The sequence below is a fragment of the Schistocerca cancellata genome, chromosome 3 (genome assembly GCF_023864275.1).
Source record: "Schistocerca cancellata isolate TAMUIC-IGC-003103 chromosome 3, iqSchCanc2.1, whole genome shotgun sequence".
Classification (NCBI taxonomy): domain Eukaryota; kingdom Metazoa; phylum Arthropoda; class Insecta; order Orthoptera; family Acrididae; genus Schistocerca; species Schistocerca cancellata.
This window is the reverse complement of record NC_064628.1, coordinates 537791395-537809982: the sequence shown is the minus strand read 5'-3', so window position 1 is coordinate 537809982 and position 18588 is coordinate 537791395. Positions and strand designations below refer to the sequence as shown.

General features: G+C 41.7%; 1 protein-coding gene across 1 annotated transcript in view; it reads right to left on the bottom strand.

The window, feature by feature from the left end:
- LOC126175369 (inactive pancreatic lipase-related protein 1-like) overlaps positions 1–14998 on the bottom strand; it is a 141516-nt gene extending 126518 nt beyond the window's left edge. Inside the window, exons 1-5 of the mRNA XM_049922136.1 lie at positions 14931–14998; positions 14605–14719; positions 14374–14522; positions 13997–14248; positions 13730–13921 (exon numbers count right to left, since the gene is read on the bottom strand). Coding sequence (XP_049778093.1) covers positions 13730–13921; positions 13997–14248; positions 14374–14522; positions 14605–14719; positions 14931–14976 — 754 coding nt within the window. The 5' untranslated portion in view covers positions 14977–14998. The remainder of the gene's footprint in view (positions 1–13729; positions 13922–13996; positions 14249–14373; positions 14523–14604; positions 14720–14930) is intronic.
- Positions 14999–18588: the final 3590 nt, after the last annotated feature.

The window sequence follows — 18588 nt, the reverse complement described above, 5'->3', positions numbered from 1 at the left end:
TGCGATTCCCAATAGTGAGCCACTCGTTCATCGCTCCTGACAAGATTTCTGATAACACCAAAAGACAACTTCACAAGTTGAGCGTCATTGAAAACCAATCTTTATACGTTCAGTACATTGGAAAATTTGCGATGGTAGTGCGTCTAGGACAAAAAAAGAGTACCCTGTTCAAAACTGGAAAGAGTACGCAGAAGACTCAAAAAGACAAAAAAACCGCGTTCATGGAAAGCAAAAGCAAGAAAATTTTCCTAGTTCGTGGAGAGTTCTTCCACAATTTTAAAGCTGGAGAGGGGAAGAGCATCCTGAAGAGGGGAAAAAAAGGAAACAGTCCATCACCAGTCACAGCAGGTGTACAACATTCAGAAGCCAAACTCAGAGACGTTAAAAAGCTTTTGGAGCTCCACTTTGGTGAAGACTGGGCGACCAGCGACAACATCAAATTCTACCGAAGTGTTCGACGAGCAGGAAGGCTCCCCTAGAGTTGCTCCTGCTGCCGTCAACCCTCAGAACGAGAAAGAAGCCGCAGGCGATTTTTAGTTGTTGGACAGAGCTGAGGTTGAGGTCACTTAAAAGAAAGAATTTTTTGTCGCTATTTAAAACAAAGATGCAACTTTCCACCAGTTTCTTCATTTTGTAATATTTTGTCAATGTTTTACTAAGATACAATTTTGAGTTTATTTTATTTTCTACACTATTTGTGATGTCGAAAGCACGATTGTGTATTTTTTTAAACCTAATGTTGAACATTCATTTTTTTCCTATTTTTGACGTTAAGTAAGTCAGTTTTTTCAGGTAAAATAATGTCACTTTCATATGTTTGTTTAGTAGTTTTGTAGATTTTTCAGACTTCCCTTCAAAATAGAATGTATTCTGTTCATATTCGCAATAATTAAATTCCATCCCTTTGTCATTCCTAACACATCACCGAATAGCGGGTTTTGCAACCGAATGTTTGTTTTGCAGTTGTGTAGATACGTTGCAAAACCTGCTTTCTGTATAAAGTTGGTTCAAATGCCTCTGAGCACTATGGGACTTAACTTCTAAGGTCATGGATGTGTTCAAAAATGGTTAAAATGGCTCTAAGCACTATGGGACTTAACTTCTGAGGTCATCAGTCCCCTAGAACTACTTAAACCTAACTACGGACATCACAAACACCAATGACCGAGGCAGAATTCGAACCTGCGACCGTAGCGGTCGCGTGGTTCCAGACTGTAGCGCCTAGAACCGCTCGGCCACTCCGGCCGGCCCTTTCTGTATAAATCGGGCGCGAAATCCACCAAGTCAATATTACACTTAAGATTTTAATGTATAAAACAAAACGACAACTTTCATCCATTAATACCGAGTAATTAATTGTTTTTTACTTATTTTTAAAAAAGAAATGAGTTTTTAATATTTTGGATGGGACGAGTTTTTCGCGATTCTCTCAGTTTCGCTTATCATTCAGTTAGCCGTTTTTGCAGCCAAGCTACCCACATAGAACCCGCACGATTTCGGACATGTGCCCCATCGCAGGACTAAATTTAAGATATGCCTGTGGTATAATTCGTCCGGACGACTGTGGAACCACTGTTGGACTGCTGTCTTGGCTCGTCGTTGCAAGTGAACAGCTCTGCTGCATGGAACTTCTTTAGCGGACCGAAAACTTGGCAATAAGAAGAGGCGAGGTCCGGACTGGATGGTCGGTGGTTTACACTCTTCCACTGAAATTACCAGAGCTTGGCGGTTCTGATTGCAACATGTGACTTCGCATTGTCGTGTAGGATAACCACATTGTCCACACGGGGAAAACCTAGAGGCATCTTCCTGATGGAGGCGTGCTGGCATGAAAGTGTGGAACGTTAACGACTGGAATTGAGGGGTGCACCTTGCGGCGATTCCAGAAGACCGTTTAACACAACTTTCCCATCAGATGGTACTGAACGCAATTTTTTTGTCGCAGGTGAGCCTGGATGTTTTCCACACAATGCTCTGGTGCGTCGATTCTGGCATGAAATGCGATATCAACGTTTCATTGCCAGTAGCAATGCGGTCCTGGAAACTATAACCTCCTGAGATACTGTCGCAGGTAATTGAGTGAAGCAATCATTCGCTTGCCTTTCATCGTCATCCAGTTGTTTAGCCACCCACTGATATGAAACCTTCCGATACTCTAATGACTCATGAACGATGTGGTAAACGCTCCCATACAAAATGCCAATCCCCTGGGAAGTGTCCTTGAGCTGCACAAGCCGATCTGCTTTCAGCATTGCATCCACGTGGGAAATGTTGTCAGTCAGCGACGAACACGGCCAACCCGAACGCTAATTGTCATGCAAGTCTTCACGGCCTTATACGAACTCACACCACCACCACCGCTGCTTCACGCTTCTCAAAGCGACACACTTTTTCCCAAAAGTGGGCTGTGTGTCTGTTTCGATGGGCGTTCGTCCCTTGTTCCATAGAAAATGAATCACGCTTCGTTGCTCGTACGACGTGGACGTGTGAAGCGCAACTGCCTTGCTCAAAAACTGACAGCAGCACCAGCCATGGAGTTACCTGCAGATAATGTCGAGCCAGTCCAAGAAAGGTCCACCACTGATAGTGGATCGTTGACTTCGTATGTACACATTCAAAAAAAGTAGGTTCAAACATATTCTGATTCGTTTATACCATCATGTCAGGTCCCAGCACCTTATGATAAAGATAAATACTATTTAGCAACGATCGTTGTCCTCAGAACTTTGAAACACGGGTAAGTCTATCATGATGCGGTACGAAGAAGGCAGACGCGTCCAAAATGATAGTATGGGTTGCTCCTGGGTCCAATGTTGCCCTTGTATGGTCCACCACTGTTGCAATGCCTCTCTCTTCTGGCGTGTCAAGGGAAGCCGCATCGATGACTGTCGAGTTTATAGTTCATAGGGCTCCAGACGTCGTCGCATTGACTGTGTGGGAACTTGTGTTGTTGCAAACGAAATACATGACGAGGTTGTATGATTCCACATGACCGACTGAAAAACATGTCTGTCCTCTTTGAGACTGGTTGCCTGGGGCCATTCTGATTCCATAGCGTATTTATTTGACAGTTGTCTGATCCCTACCAATAAGAGCAGCAATATTGTGGAGCGATGAACTGCAGTTTCCGTAGACTACGTCACTGCCGCTGTCGAATACAGACGTGTGGAAATAGACATTTGTCCTTATTACGTGATGTATAACAGATTATCCCACAAAAAACATCTTTGGAATGAAGCTGTTGGTTAATGCTTCCTTATGTACAGATTGTAAATGGCGTTACTCCCATCACTTTCTGCGGTTGCACTGAAACACTAATCATTTGCATATCCGAACACTTCATGCGAATTTGACGTATGTTGCAGGCTGCCTTCGTGGTGCTGCAATTTTAATCGCCAGAATTGTAGCTCTCACCTTTGATCGTCGTGTAAACAACCATTTAGAACTTAGATGCTTCAACTAGAGCATCAAAGTAACACTACATATGATCTCTTGTGAAATTTGTTGTAAATAATTTATTATACTTCATAAATAATAATGATACCCTTAACACTTTCAGCTCTGACGTACTAGCCGGCCGCGGTGGTCTAGCGGTTCTGGCGCTGCAGTCCGGAACCGCGGGACTGCTACGGTCGCAGGTTCGAATCCTGCCTCGGGCATGGGTGTGTGTGATGCCCTTAGGTTAGTTAGGTTTAAGTAGTTCTAAGTTCTAGGGGACTTATGACCTAAGATGTTGAGTCCCATAGTACTCAGAGCCATTTGAATTTTTCTGACGTACTAAATAAAGTGGGTCACTTAACAAATAATTATTTCTTTGTTCAGTACTCTGGGAGACTTGAGCACTGGTGTGTTCTGAATATAGTAACATTTCCACTTGTCAAACTAGCAGTGAGTGGAACAACAGCTGCCTGTCTTGAACACACCAATAGAAATCAATATGGTGTACAGAATCGTAGCTCCTCCCGGTAAGCTTATAGTTTTTATTGCACACTGAAGTACATGTAGCGTTTATTGGCAATATTTTTATTCAAAAATAGGAGTGAAATAGCGTTAATTAAGTCATAGCACAGTTATGTCAGAAAAGCCCTGTAAGAGTAGCGCCTATTTATGTTTATATCAAACAGGATATATTTAATGTAGGATAACAGGTCTCAGGAGTTAAAATTTGTGAATATATATTGTCCACAGTACTTAACGAATCTACTTTATATAAAACATTGTTTGTGATTAACAGCTGAGTGTTTGCTCTGTTTTCGTAATATCTGGCGTTTATGGAGCAATTTTTCCGGAAATACTGAGTGAAAACCAAGAGCGTGTCAAGTTTCTGAGTGGATACCATCAAAGAAATAACAGTTGATTCCATTATCATTTTCAAGTATTGGAAACTAGTGACTACTGTTTCATATTTCCAATTCTACCCTTTATGTGGTGTGTAGGCTGTCCAGTGGATCCAAGTCGAATAAAACACATTGACAAGTACACACCATTATCAGGTGCTGAACTAGAAGTTCGCTACAGCAATTGCAAAATATTGATATTTGATCTGGACTGTGTCTCCGATGGAGAAGAATGAGGAAAACCAATTTGAAACAATAAGCTCTGTAGTGGCGGTCGCAAGGGGAGCGGGGGAGGAGGGAATAAGGGGCATAGTTGTTTTCAGCGGTGTTTCGTGCTGTTTGTGGCGAAATAACGATATAATAAACTTTTGGAAACGTTCGCCCGCTGTGTTTTTTAGAGTTTTCTGTGCGTTGAAGTTGTTTAGTAAATTTCGTGCTTTAGTTTTCAGCTGACGTTTCTTATTGTTTCTAGTGAAATAGTTCAGTAAAATTTTCATTCAATGTTTTAACTTCATTGAGTGTTCCAGTGGCCGCTTGAATTTTTGGTTTTAGCTAATAATTTTGTGAATTTTTGTTGGTATTGGTATTAGCTGTGGTGTAGTAGTATTAATACAAGTAGCTGCCTTCTTAGTACACAGAGAATTTCGAGACCGCTATTGTTAGTTCTTTAAATAGTTCTACTGGTGTAATTGAACTTAGGTAACGTAGACGTATAGTTTTTTCAGTAACTGTAAAATTTTACCGTGAGTGAGAAGCGTCGGCTCTGTCGTAGGTTTGTGAGTAGTGGGTTACGATGTAGGATTTGTTCAAAGTATTTTCATTGGAGTGAAGGGGGGGGGATGCAGTGGGGAAGCCAATGGGCATTCTAGCGCGATCCTCTCCTGGGAATGCTGAATCTGTTGTAGAAATAAGTTGATAGAGGAGCAGGAGCGTAAGATCTGTACCCTTCAGGTGCAGTTACAAAGAGCAAAGGAGAAACTAGATAGGTTGAGGAGGGCGAAGGGTGGTGGGGAATGGGAACTGGCAGTTGGCAAGACGGCAGCTAGGAGGAGGAGGTATTCAAACAGTTATACTTTGCGTTTATGCAATAGATTTGGCCAACTGTCAGAGTGGAGAGGAGCCTCTCGTAGCTGTAGATGTAGGGAACATGCAGCACTCCTCAGCAATTAGGAGGCCTAGGTTAGTTGCAAAGTCAAACAGAAAGGTGAAGATTCTGTTTTTAGGTAGTTCATATAGTAGAGGTGTGGGCCAGCAGTTGCAGGAAGTGTTGGGGAGTGAGTACCAGGTCACCAGCATTGTGAAGCCTAGTGTAGGGTTGGCTCAGGTGATATATAGCATAGGGGAGCTATGTAGGAATTTTACGAAGGAGGATCAGACAGTGATAGTGGATGGAGCAGGAAACAGTCTTGATAGGAACGGGGAATATGATGTAGGTGGTGACCTGGCAAAGATAGCTACTCAAACTGGTGGCATTGATGTGCATTTCGTGCAACTGTTCCAGCGTCATGATCGGCCCCATCTTAATGCGGCTGTTAGACGCGTTAAAATTGGGCTGGGGAGGGCGCTGATGATAGAGGGCATGGGTCACATTTCAGTGGTGCCAGTTGGGTCTATCGGTAGATCGTGTTTCACTAGGCATGACCTGCACCTCAATAGGTATGGGAAGCTTATAGGTGACAGAGTAGTGGGTGGTGGTGGGATCACTCATGGAAAAATTCCTGTAGTAGTTGGTGTTAGAGCCGCACCTCTTTTAGATTTAAGTCAGCTGATAGGTGTACCTGCTTAAAGGAAGACCCTCTAACTAAGGGCTCACTTCAGAGGACGTCATGTTTCCAAGTAGAGAAGGAATTAACATATTTCATCAGAATATAAGAGGTATTAGAGATAAAGTTAGTGAACTGCTTATAGATGTTGACTCTGAAATTAATGGTATGTCGGAACACCACTTAAATAATTTGACAATTCAGAGGCTTCCTTTACCAGGATACAGATTAGCTGGCTATTTTTCAAGGAGTTTCTTGCTGGGTCGGGGAGCGGGCATGTGCGTAAAAAACAGTATTCCATTTGAGTCCATAGATGTATCACGGCACTGCGGTGAACCGATATTTGAATGTTATCCACGGGCAGTTGAATTTAATGGAGCCAGACTTCTGATTGTTGTTGTTTATAGGTCCCCTAACACTGACTTCAGAGCATTTCTGCTCAAGCTAGAGAGGGTTCTTGATTAACATTGTAGGAAGTACCAGAAATTAGTTATATGTGGTGACTTCAATACAAATTTTGTGCATGATAGTGCAAAAAAAAAAGGATGTTGGTAGATCTCCTAAATTCATATGATCTGATGCAGACTGTGTTTTTTTCCAATTAGGGTGCAGGGCAACAGTAACACAGCCATAGACAATTTTTTTATTCATTCTTCATTACTAGATCGGCATTCCGTTAGTAAAGGGGTGAATAGCCTTTCACACCATGATGCACAAATTTTAACACTAAAAGGATTTTTACTCAAACAAATGTCACATCCAATTACAAACTAGGTAGGAAAGTTAATCCAACAGCAATAGAGAGTTTTTTAAACCTCGTCAAGGAACAAGAGTGTCAAGATGTTTATAGTGCCGATAACACAGATGATAAATATATTGCTTTCCTTAACACATTTCTCATGATCTTTAAGAGTTGCTTTCCATTAGAACGTACTAAATGGGGTACTAGCAGTAATAGGAAGCCTGGGTGGCTGACAGTTGGGATAAGGATATCAAGTAGGACAAAGCGGGAATTATATCAAAATGTTAGAGGTATTCACAATCAAGCTACAGTGGCCCATTACAAACAGTATTGTAAGGTGCTTAAAAATATGATTAGGAAGGCAAAGAGTATGTGGTATGCAAATAGAATAGCTAATTCACAGGACAAAATTAAAACCATATGGTCAATTGTGAAGGAAGTGTCTGGTCAGCAGCACAAGATGGAAGATATAAAGTAAGTTCGTATTAAAAATATTTCTGTTACTGATAAATCAGATATATGTACAGTATTTAACAAACATTTTCTGGGCATTGCTGATGAATTAAATAAAAATTTAGTTTCTACACGGAATCACATAACATTCTTGGCAAATGCCTTTCCTAGATTGATGTCTGAAATACTCATCTGTGATATAAACATGGGGGTGGGGGGGTGGGGGTGGGGGGGGGGGGATTGAGTCAATAATTAAATCACTGAAGACTAACGACTCTCATGGTTATGACGAAGTGCCTAGCAGAATATTAAAGTGCTGCTCATGTTAACTCTGTATTTAACCATATTTATAATTTTTCATTTAGGAATGGTCAGTTTCCTTAACGATTAAAGTACTCAGTAGCAAAGCGCTCTTTATAAAAAGGCAGTTCATGATGTAAGTTCATGGCTTGTAGAAAATAAACTAACGCTAAATCACAGTAAGACTCAGTTTTTACATTTCCTAACACACAATTCAACAATAATGTAGATAATTTTAGACCTATTTCTATACCTTCAGTGTTTGCTAAAGTTATTGAAAAGGCTGTGTATGTAAGAATAGTTCATCTTTTTGTCATACAATTTGCTATCAAATGTACAGTTCGGGTTTAGAAGTCGTTTAACAACTGAAAATGCTTTATTCTCTTATCTCTGTGAAGTACTGGATGTGTTGAACAAAAGGTTTCGGACACTAGGAATATTTTTTTGATTTAACTGAGGCGTTTGATTGTGTTGATCACAAAATATTGCTCCAGAAGTTAGACCATTATGGAATATGGGGAGTAGCTCACAATTGGTTCACCTCGTACTTTAACAACCGACAGTAATAGGTCATTATTCACAGTGTTGAGAATGGCTATAATGATTTTAGTAAATCAGGGGCCTAATGATGTTGATGCATCACCAGAGACTTTCTTCGAAGAACCGAAGGTGGAAGACGAAATTCCCTTAATCAGAAAGATATTCACTTACTAACCTTCTATTACATCTTTAAATATATGTAATGAAATTATTTTTTCCTGCACTTATAAGAAGCTAGAACTTTTCTGCACAGTGCTGGTAACTACAGCAACATCAGGACATTTGTTCTCAACATCGTGGTATTTCAAGACTTACTTAAGGAGCACAAAGGGGTAGACAGATTAAATGGACAGGTCTTGATATATATTCACAAAAATATAGAAATAATAACTGATGAAGTGCTGTGTGAAATGTCTAAGAAGCCTCTTCACCTTCTTCTATAAGAGCCATTTTGTCATTGTTTATGTGTTAAAGTCGTTATAACGCTTGTGAATATATTACTTTAGTTCTGATTATTACGTTTTACGATTTCGTCAAATTCTCCACCCTCTCTCCAAATAAAAAAAGGAAAAAGAAAACACCTGGATCCCCTCCTGAAGGTCTACTGTTTTCCAGTTGTGGGAGTTGATGATATTACAGCTACTGCAGCTTCTCTGAGACAGAAGAAATTGCTAGGGGTGTCAGTATTGACGACAAAACGTCACAATGGAGTAATCGTGTGAAGCATGTACCTGTGCATGAGAAATCGGAAGTAAAAGACATTGAGAACTGACGTAACAATGTTTGCCCTTAGAACACCATAGCGAGACAACGAGAAGGATGTTTACACACCGTACGAATATTTTAGAAGATATAATCCAGAGGATCTCTACAAAACTAATGCTTTTCGTACAAACAACTACTATGTTAGAAACATGGGCAATAGCATTTTAAATGATGATTTAGAAATTCATTGTCACACACTCCATCGGTTACTGACCAGATGCCAGCTAACTGATTGGAAAGCCTGTATTTAGCACCTGACAAACCAGGCAACAATAACGATAGACTATGGAATGTTAGACCTATCATTGATTGCTTAAAATTAAGATGCCATGATTTCCATCTTGAAAAGAATGTGTGTATTGATGAGCAAATTACTCCTTTCAGAGGAACTTTGAACGTGGAGAATTATGTAAATGGTAAGACACATTCTTGGCGGGGAGGGGGTGGAATGTTACATTCTGTGTGGTGAGAGTGGACTGATTTATGATTTCATTGTCTACCAAGAAAAGCTGCATCTCTCAAATCCGAACTGACTGGAGCTTTTGCTGTTACTGGAGACACCACAGTTGTGTATTATAACTGTGCTGGGGTACAGATGGTATCTGATCTGACAATGTGGGACACTGGCCAAAAGCAGTGAACAATCAAGGAAGTGGGAGAAAGAAATGTGTAGCCTGAAGGTAAAACTCAAGTGTGAAAAGTGTGATATCTTTTATGTTTAATGAACAAGTGCTTCAAGTCCTTCTGTAATCACTAGAAACAGTACCTGAACAATGAAAGAAATTAGTGACAACATAAATAATTTCCATATTTTGCCATGATTAGTGATAAAGACATTTGAACAATGACTTTCTTGTGTGAAACAGTGTACAAAGGAAAACGAGACAACAAAAGAATAAGTGCCTGTATGTAATAATTTACTCCACTTGAAACCTTATGTACTACTTGTAGTACATTCTATGATTTGCATATTGTGGGTAAAGCAATGTATTTTTGAACCTTATAGTGTAAATAAATGTTTTCTAATGAATAACGCAAGTTACTAAACTTTTGTGGGAAAAAAGTCAGGGCTTAAAAGGTTCATTATAGTACTAGAAGGAAACATAGCTTTAAGTACTCTCCAATGAAACTGACTTTACCTCGGAAAGCGATGAGTAAAGCTACTACCAAAATATCTTGATAACATACCCAAGAGTAGGGATTAAATGCCTAAGAGACGGCAAAGCTATTTCCACGGTAGGATTTTCATTTATAAACGTGTAGCTTATTTCGGGCAAAATGTTACATATGTACTTGTGCTACAAAAATAAATATCGTTCCTGTTACGTGATATCATCTGTAAAAGACCATGACACAGTCATATTCAAATACTCAGTAAACTGACTCCTTCCACGTTGTTACGATGTGTCATGCAAGGCGATCAGTGAAACATGTAGCTAAATAACTAAAAAGCTAACATATCATATCGTATCTGAGAAAATACGGCAGATTGCACGCTCACCTCCAGTTGAGATGGCGTTTATAAATGTATGGAGCTGCCTGAATGTAAGCTTTCCATTTGCAGACCTGTTCCTTTCTACACAACAACAGTTAGAGGTCATACGGAGAAAAATATTGAAACACCAAAATCACACTTTCAAATTCCTAATACAGCGTAGGAAACCTGTTGACAATCAGAACAGCCCCCAATCGTCTCAAAACTGGCAAATATAGGTCCCGTACGGTTTTCAAGGGAATCTTATGCTGTTCTTCCTGCAAATCGGTGGAAAGCTCAGGTAACGATGATGGGGGTGGATAGCGATCACTCTCCTTCACTGCAAAATAGACTACGTAGGCTCAATATATTACATAGGCCTAATACACTCCTGGAAATGGAAAAAAGAACACATTGACACCGGTGTGTCAGACCCACCATACTTGCTCCGGACACTGCGAGAGGGCTGTACAAGCAATGATCACACGCACGGCACAGCGGACACACCAGGAACCGCGGTGTTGGCCGTCGAATGGCGCTAGCTGCGCAGCATTTGTGCTCCGCCGCCGTCAGTGTCAGCTAGTTTGCCGTGGCATACGGAGCTCCATCGCAGTCTTTAACACTGGTAGCATGCCGCGACAGCGTGGACGTGAACCGTATGTGCAGTTGACGGACTTTGAGCGAGGGCGTATAGTGGGCATGCGGGAGGCCGGGTGGACGTACCGCCGAATTGCTCAACACGTGGGGCGTGAGGTCTCCACAGTACATCGATGTTGTCGCCAGTGGTCGGCGGAAGGTGCACGTGCCCGTCGACCTGGGACCGGACCGCAGCGACGCACGGATGCACGCTAAGACCGTAGGATCCTACGCAGTGCCGTAGGGGACCGCACCGCCACTTCCCAGCAAATTAGGGACACTGTTGCTCCTGGGGTATCGGCGAGGACCATTCGCAACCATCTCCATGAAGCTGGGCTACGGTCCCGCACACCGTTAGGCCGTCTTCCGCTCACGCCCCAACATCGTGCAGCCCGCCTCCAGTGGTGTCACGACAGGCGTGAATGGAGGGACGAATGGAGACGTGTCGTCTTCAGCGATGAGAGTCGCTTCTGCCTTGGTGCCAATGATGGTCGTATGCGTGTTTGGCGCCGTGCAGGTGAGCGTCACAATCAGGACTGCATACGACCGAGGCACACAGGGCCAACACCCGGCATCATGGTGTGGGGAGCGATCTCCTACACTGGCCGTACACCACTGGTGATCGTCGAGGGGACACTGAATAGTGCACGGTACATCCAAACCGTCATCGAACCCATCGTTCTACCATTCCTAGACCGGCAAGGGAACTTGCTGTTCCAACAGGACAATGCACGTCCGCATGTATCCCGTGCCACCCAACGTGCTCTAGAAGGTGTAAGTCAACTACCCTGGCCAGCAAGATCTCCGGATCTGTCCCCCATTGAGCATGTTTGGGACTGGATGAAGCGTCGTCTCACGCGGTCTGCACGTCCAGCACGAACGCTGGTCCAACTGAGGCGCCAGGTGGAAATGGCATGGCAAGCCGTTCCACAGGACTACATCCAGCATCTCTACGATCGTCTCCATGGGAGAATAGCAGCCTGCATTGCTGCGAAAGGTGGATATACACTGTACTAGTGCCGACATTGTGCATGCTCTGTTGCCTGTGTCTATGTGCCTGTGGTTCTGTCAGTGTGATCATGTGATGTATCTGACCCCAGGAATGTGTCAATGAAGTTTCCCCTTCCTGGGACAATGAATTCACGGTGTTCTTATTTCAATTTCCAGGAGTGTATATTGAGATTTGGTGACTGCGGTGGCAGGTTAGAAACGACAGTTCATCCTCGTGTACACAAAACCAGTCCTAGCGATGCGAATTGTGTGAACAGGGACCCTGCCATCTTGGAATAGAGCGGCAGCATTGGGGAATAAACGTTTACCATCAGCCAAAATGGCCATATAGCCCTTAACGGTAAAGTGACCTTGAGAGTAACAATTGGGCACTTGGAATACCATGATATGGCTGCTTAAATCACTCCATGTTTCACTCCTGCGACGTAAACTTGGCCGGAAGGTGAAACAAGGCTCACCCGTCCAAATGAATTTTTTTCACTGTACCATAGTCCAGGCTCTATGGCTTCGGCACAACGTTTTCCTGTTACGAGCATTTGCACCAGTGACGAGTGATTTTACGATTCCAGCTCACTCCGCATTTCCCTGCTTATGCAGCTACCTTCGTATTGTTTTGGCGCTGACAGGGCTCGCGACTGCCACATTCAGTTCTACAGTGACTTGCAGCTGTCGTGTCCTCTTACATTCGTCACAATCCTCTCCATCCAAGCATACGCAGATGACATAGCGCTCATTGGAAACAGTGAAATAGAGATTAGACAATTATTTGTGGAGCAACAGAAGCATCAAGACTTGGCCTGAAAGTAAATGACGAAAAAACGAAATACACGATAGTTCAAAGATGTAGAGATCAGTGGGATGACCAATCACATCTAATATTTGCTGAACACAAATTCGAGCGTGTTGGACAGTTCAAATTTCTGGTATCAGTGATAGATGAACAAAGTCAGAGACAGGTAGAAATAAAAGCGAGACTGCAAAATGCTAACTGAGCCTATTATGCAATACAAAATCTCTTAGGGTCCAAACTGCTGACTAGGAAAACTAAAATAAAGTTACATAATACTTTCATCAGACCAGTTCTAATCTATGGGCAGAAACATGAAGCCTATTGAAAACAGAACACCACCATTTACAAGTGTTTGAGAATAAAGTTCATAGAAAAATCTTTGGTCCATATTATGACAATGAATCACAATGCTAGAAGAGAAGACAACGTAGAAATCCACGAGCTATCACAACAACCAACGATAGTAAACATAATAAATGCATCTGATGAAAATGAAAGAAGACCAAATTGTGTTAAGAATATTCAGGAAGAAGCCACCTGACAAAAGATCAAGGGGGAGACCCAGGAGTACTTGGCACAGTGAAATTGATTGCATATCCGAAAGATTGGGAATAAATAACTGCCAAGAGGCTACAGAAGACAGGAGCATCTGGAGGAATCATGTGAGATACGCACGGGAGCTTCGAGTCCCTTAGAACCCTACTACTACTACTACTACTACTACTACCTAAAGTTCATAGCTTCTCGGAACTTCAGAGAAAAAACTCGCATATGCTACTACAACGATAAGCAGCTTTTCCTGTATCTTTGGTGAGATGCATTGTCAGAATATTTCACTTGCAATTTAGAAGAGCAAATTTCGTGTGAACACAGTATAAAATGCCAAGCTTTACATATTGAAAAAGCTGGAGTACTTACTAGGAATTCCTGGTGCGTCACATCCTGGTTGCTGGAATCCACCGTTCGTATAAAAGTCCACATCGCCACTTGCATCAATCTTTCCTTTAGAGCCTGCATTCGTATGTATAACGTCAACAAAGACAGCGTCTGTGGAATCCAGCTTATTGGATTTCCAAGGAGTTGCAAATAATGGCATTGCTGGGTCAAGACCTGTTATGGTAACGCATTTATGCATTAATAGAGTCTTTAAAAGATTCACTGGAATGTCCGTAGAAGGGTATTTACCTGTAAGACGAGGGAGTTTTCCTGATTTCAAGTATTGTCCAACTTGCCCGGCCACTTGTGCTCCTAAACTGAAGCCAATGACGTGTACATCTGACAGTGGTACTACACCGTCATCGATGAGTTTATCAAGTAACTGCGCTGTACACTTCCCAACCAACGGCGTATTGTAAGCAGCTTGTATGTAGCATGGCTCTTGTGCGAGAGGGCCGTAATCAACTGAGATTACGTTGTATTCCCCATTCTGCAGGTATGCTGCAATCCCCGTGTTAAAATACTGAATGAGAAACTTTCGGAAATAATACGAGTGACAGTAGAAATGTGACATACGAACGATATCTTGGATGCTTCCACCGTGAGACTGTTACTAACGTACTTACCCGGACGTATTTCTGTATTTGGAGAAAAGTCACGATGACCAGTGTATCCATGTATGAGAATCTTAAGAGGTTTTCCTTTCACAAATCCAGCAGACTTAAATGAGGATGGGTCATTTACATCAAGTAAGTGAGGCGAATCTTGTGTTTCTCTGGAAAAAGAAAGGTATTTCATTGGTAATTCTAGATAAGTTTAATGTGATCAGTGGATGTACAAGAAGGAATGCGAGTTACCTCGTGTACAAGAAAAATTTTATATTCTCGTTGGGACATTCCATGGGCGGACTCAAACAGTTTTCAAATAATCTACCAAACAGCCCTGACGGTAACCACCACTGTGCCTCCACAACTGGAACATATTTATTACAATACACTCGTTATACGTTAAAATAGCGCGAATGTGATTCTATAAGTAAGATTTTGCCATGAAGAAATATTTCTTCTAGTACGAATAAAATTTCAGAGAATACTTACATTTGCTTTTGTTTGAGTACATAAACTACTTTTAAATACATCCAGTACATTAATTTAAATTGTGCTATGCGAGTAAGTGTACTTACTTGCGACTAAGGCCAGTACAAAAGCGAAAGAGCAGAAGGTCCACATTGTGCCCCCACACAGGCCGCTGTGAGTGATGAACTGGTTTGTGAACCGTTCCCAATCTGTGCAGAACGTATTAGCTACTGTTTACGCACTTATCAAATAGAGATAAGCGCAAATGTATGTATCTTTTCTGCATGCCTAATTAAGGGGTATGCCTACTTGCATACATAGCGGAACCGAAGAAACCATAAGTTAGTATTCTATCAGTTGTTGCCTGTTATCATTTTGCAAATCCTGTGTCCCAGCAGTTAGCTTTGAGATACTGTACACTTAAGTAAAGGAACAACATCTCGTCTCGCCTAGTACTAATTAGATAATTGTAGTGTCAGAGCCCGTAAATTGTTTTGTTCTATTATACGTTGTGAAACCTATTATTTTCTGTCCGTCTCGCAATATAAACAGAGTGCAGGAGTTATGTTCCTCTGAGTAACTAGGAGAGATCAAAGAGCACGAGAAGTGGCATAAGATAAACCGACAGCTTACGTAATGAGCTGCATCTGTACTCTGCAAACCACTGTGACCTGCCTGGCAGACGGTTCTTACTATTGCACTACTTGTTAGTACCGCTTCCCGTTCCATTCACGTATGGATCGCGGAAAGAACGATCGTTTAAACGAGTCTGTCTGCGCTGTAAATGGTTTCAACTGTTGCGGCGATCCCTACGGAGTGCTTCAGGAGTTGTAGTACAGGAGGTTTATAATTAAACTTTCACAACTGGAGCCAATGCAGACGAAAAACTATTTACGGTATGGATACCCAACTTTATAGGAATGATTTTCAGACAGTGGGCTGCAGGATTTGCGTTTTTAGTAGTGATTGTGTCCCGATTTGCCGTTAGAAGCCGGTACTGGTACGGCGACATAGGATTGAAACACGAGCATCAGTGTGAATTACAGTTGCAGACAGTCAGCGTGAGTCTGGACAAGGTGAGCAGGACTTCACTCGTAAAGTTGTTTTATCAAAACAATAGTAATAGTTCTGCTGCTCTTCGCGAGTATCGACGCGTTAAAAGAATACAGAGAGGTCCTCTTTCCGCATCGCGGTTGAAGAATATGATTCGGAAGTTCTAAGTAACTGGCGATTTGGGAGTTGCTAACGGGAGAGGCCGACGGCCAATGGCGCCACAAAATTATTGAAGAAATTAGCGTTGCCATGGTTGAGAGTGCTGGACCCATTGAAGGGTGTCCAAGCAGTGTACGAGTTGTGTCACGAAAGCTGAACATTCCATGGTCTACTGTTCGAGAAGTGCCGCGAACAATTGCGAAATGGTACTTCTAGTGTGGTTCCAAGCTGTCGTGGATGCAGATAGTCGTCAAATTCCGCTTCTATTCAAAATGGTTCAAATGGCTCTGAGCACTACGGGACTTAACTTCTGAGATCATCAGTCCCCTAGAACTTAGAACTACTTAAATCTAACTAACCAAAGGACATCACACACATCCATGCTCGAGGCAGGATTCCAACCAGCGACCGTAGCGGTCACGCGGTTCCAGACTGTAGCGCCTAGAACCGCTCGGTCACCCTGACCGGCCAACTTCTGTAACCTGGTAAGTATACATGGTATGCAGTTAATAAATATTATGCTCTCATGGAAATTAAAACACGTCTCTTTCAATGGTGTATTCGTTATGTCTCTTCCGCATGTCCTCACAAATGTCTCCATAAAGTTTCATTGGCCCAAGATCTCTCGTTTTTCATGGGGGCCCTCTCAGGTAGCGAAGGTTTGCTTATAACCACCCTGTATGCCCTAGATTCCTCATTTAAGCGACCACATCCTGCATATCTAACCCATGTTAATTTAGGCAAGTATTGACCCATTTCTGAAAAAAGACTATTTGATGCAGTTCCTTAATATTTTTACTGTATGTTACATGACGCTAGAGTCAACTGTACTAAAATCTACTTTATCCATTTTATAGTTTTTAAGAAATACTTTTTTAAATTTACTAACCAAAAATATTAAGTTTTTTTCTGCAGAAAATATTTTTTGTGAACTTCCTAATGGGGTAATATTAATGAAAGTAGTACCAGAGGTGGCTTTTAATGTTATGCAGAGTCTCTGAAATTTCATTCATTAATCTATGATAGTTTCTGATATAATGGGGCATATGTACTGAAAATTTTAGTTTGTGGGAAATTGACTTTAAAGAAAAAACTTTTGAAATTTGTTACTTACAGTTAATTAAAACTGTCCTGCTGCATATGATGGCCCTTCTTTGACCTCTAGCAGGTCTTGCAGCTTCTTTTTCACCTTCCTGGGTATCTGTCTTGCTTTCTTGGCCTTATTAGATGCAGACCTGTCTGCATCGGCTATCCTCATTTTATCGCAATATTGCAGCCCAGTGAACATATTTTCACCAGGATTAATTTCCAGCTTTTTCAGTACCCACCTCTTTCCAATATTACCACAACTGAATGTAATAACAGCATCATAAACTCCTAGTTTCATTGTATGCATGCCTACAACTACAGTTTTAGGAAGGCGGTTCCAAATTAGGCTTTTGAAACATTCATTTGGGTTCTGTGTCTGCCCATGCAGACATTTCCTTAGAAGGTCAGGATGAGCCAAGTCTCTGAAAATAGGTTTAATTGCTGTAATAACAGCAACAGGAAGAGAATGCTGGTGAGAATAACATTCTCCAGTTGCCTGAGCCCTATTGTATTTGTACCACGAATTTTCTCCTGATGGACAAAATCCATGACATGGTTTATCATCAGCGAGGACTTACAGAAGAATATGGCCCAAAGATCTCTCTTCATTGCTCTTCTTCTTCCACTGCTTCCCTAGCAGCCAGTTTTATGCTTTTCTCACTGACATCACATACAGCTTTCTCTAATATTGCAGTCAGTTTTTCAAATTTGTTTGGTGGTTGATGTAAGTTGATCACTGAACAAAATTTTCTCCCTGCAGCCATGCCCTTGCCAATGGATCGTAAGGCATAAACCAATCTAGTATTGATTTCATAAGGGCCACTTGCATCTAGTTTTGAAGAACTCATAAATGAAATCACAGCTGAGCATTTAGTGCAAATTAAATTGAAAACAAGTTGTAAGCCTTTTCTCCCACTGGCACTCCCACAAATTTCCACACTCTGTGACTCACTACACTGTCTACATTGTACAAATTTAGAAATTACATCTGATGATATTCTCAAATTTATAATAATGTTGCTGCTCCCCTTGTCACTTACAGTAAATTCGTTGTAATTCTCTTGAAACGGTGAGAGCTTCTTTGATGATGCACTTGTTGAAGAATTACGATTAGAAACATCGTGGCCAGGCGACATAACCTCTTGTACAGAAAGCTCGCTAAACCTCTTTCCTCTTAATTGTCGTTTCTTGAAAATGCCTTTACGTTTCGTCATCTTCAATAAACACAACAAAACACACGTACACAAGCCCTGCAAACGTAAGTATAACAACTACTCGCAATTACACTTGAATAAAACTAACCACGTGTTTGAAAGTGTGTTGTTTAGAAACAGCAGAAACAAAAGAATACCGACCATTGCATTCCAAGGACAGCGAAGACACTCTGGAGTAAAAGAAAAAAATTCCTAACGTGCAATGTAGGAGATATAAAGTTCTAAAATATATGCAGAAAAGTGGCTGTCA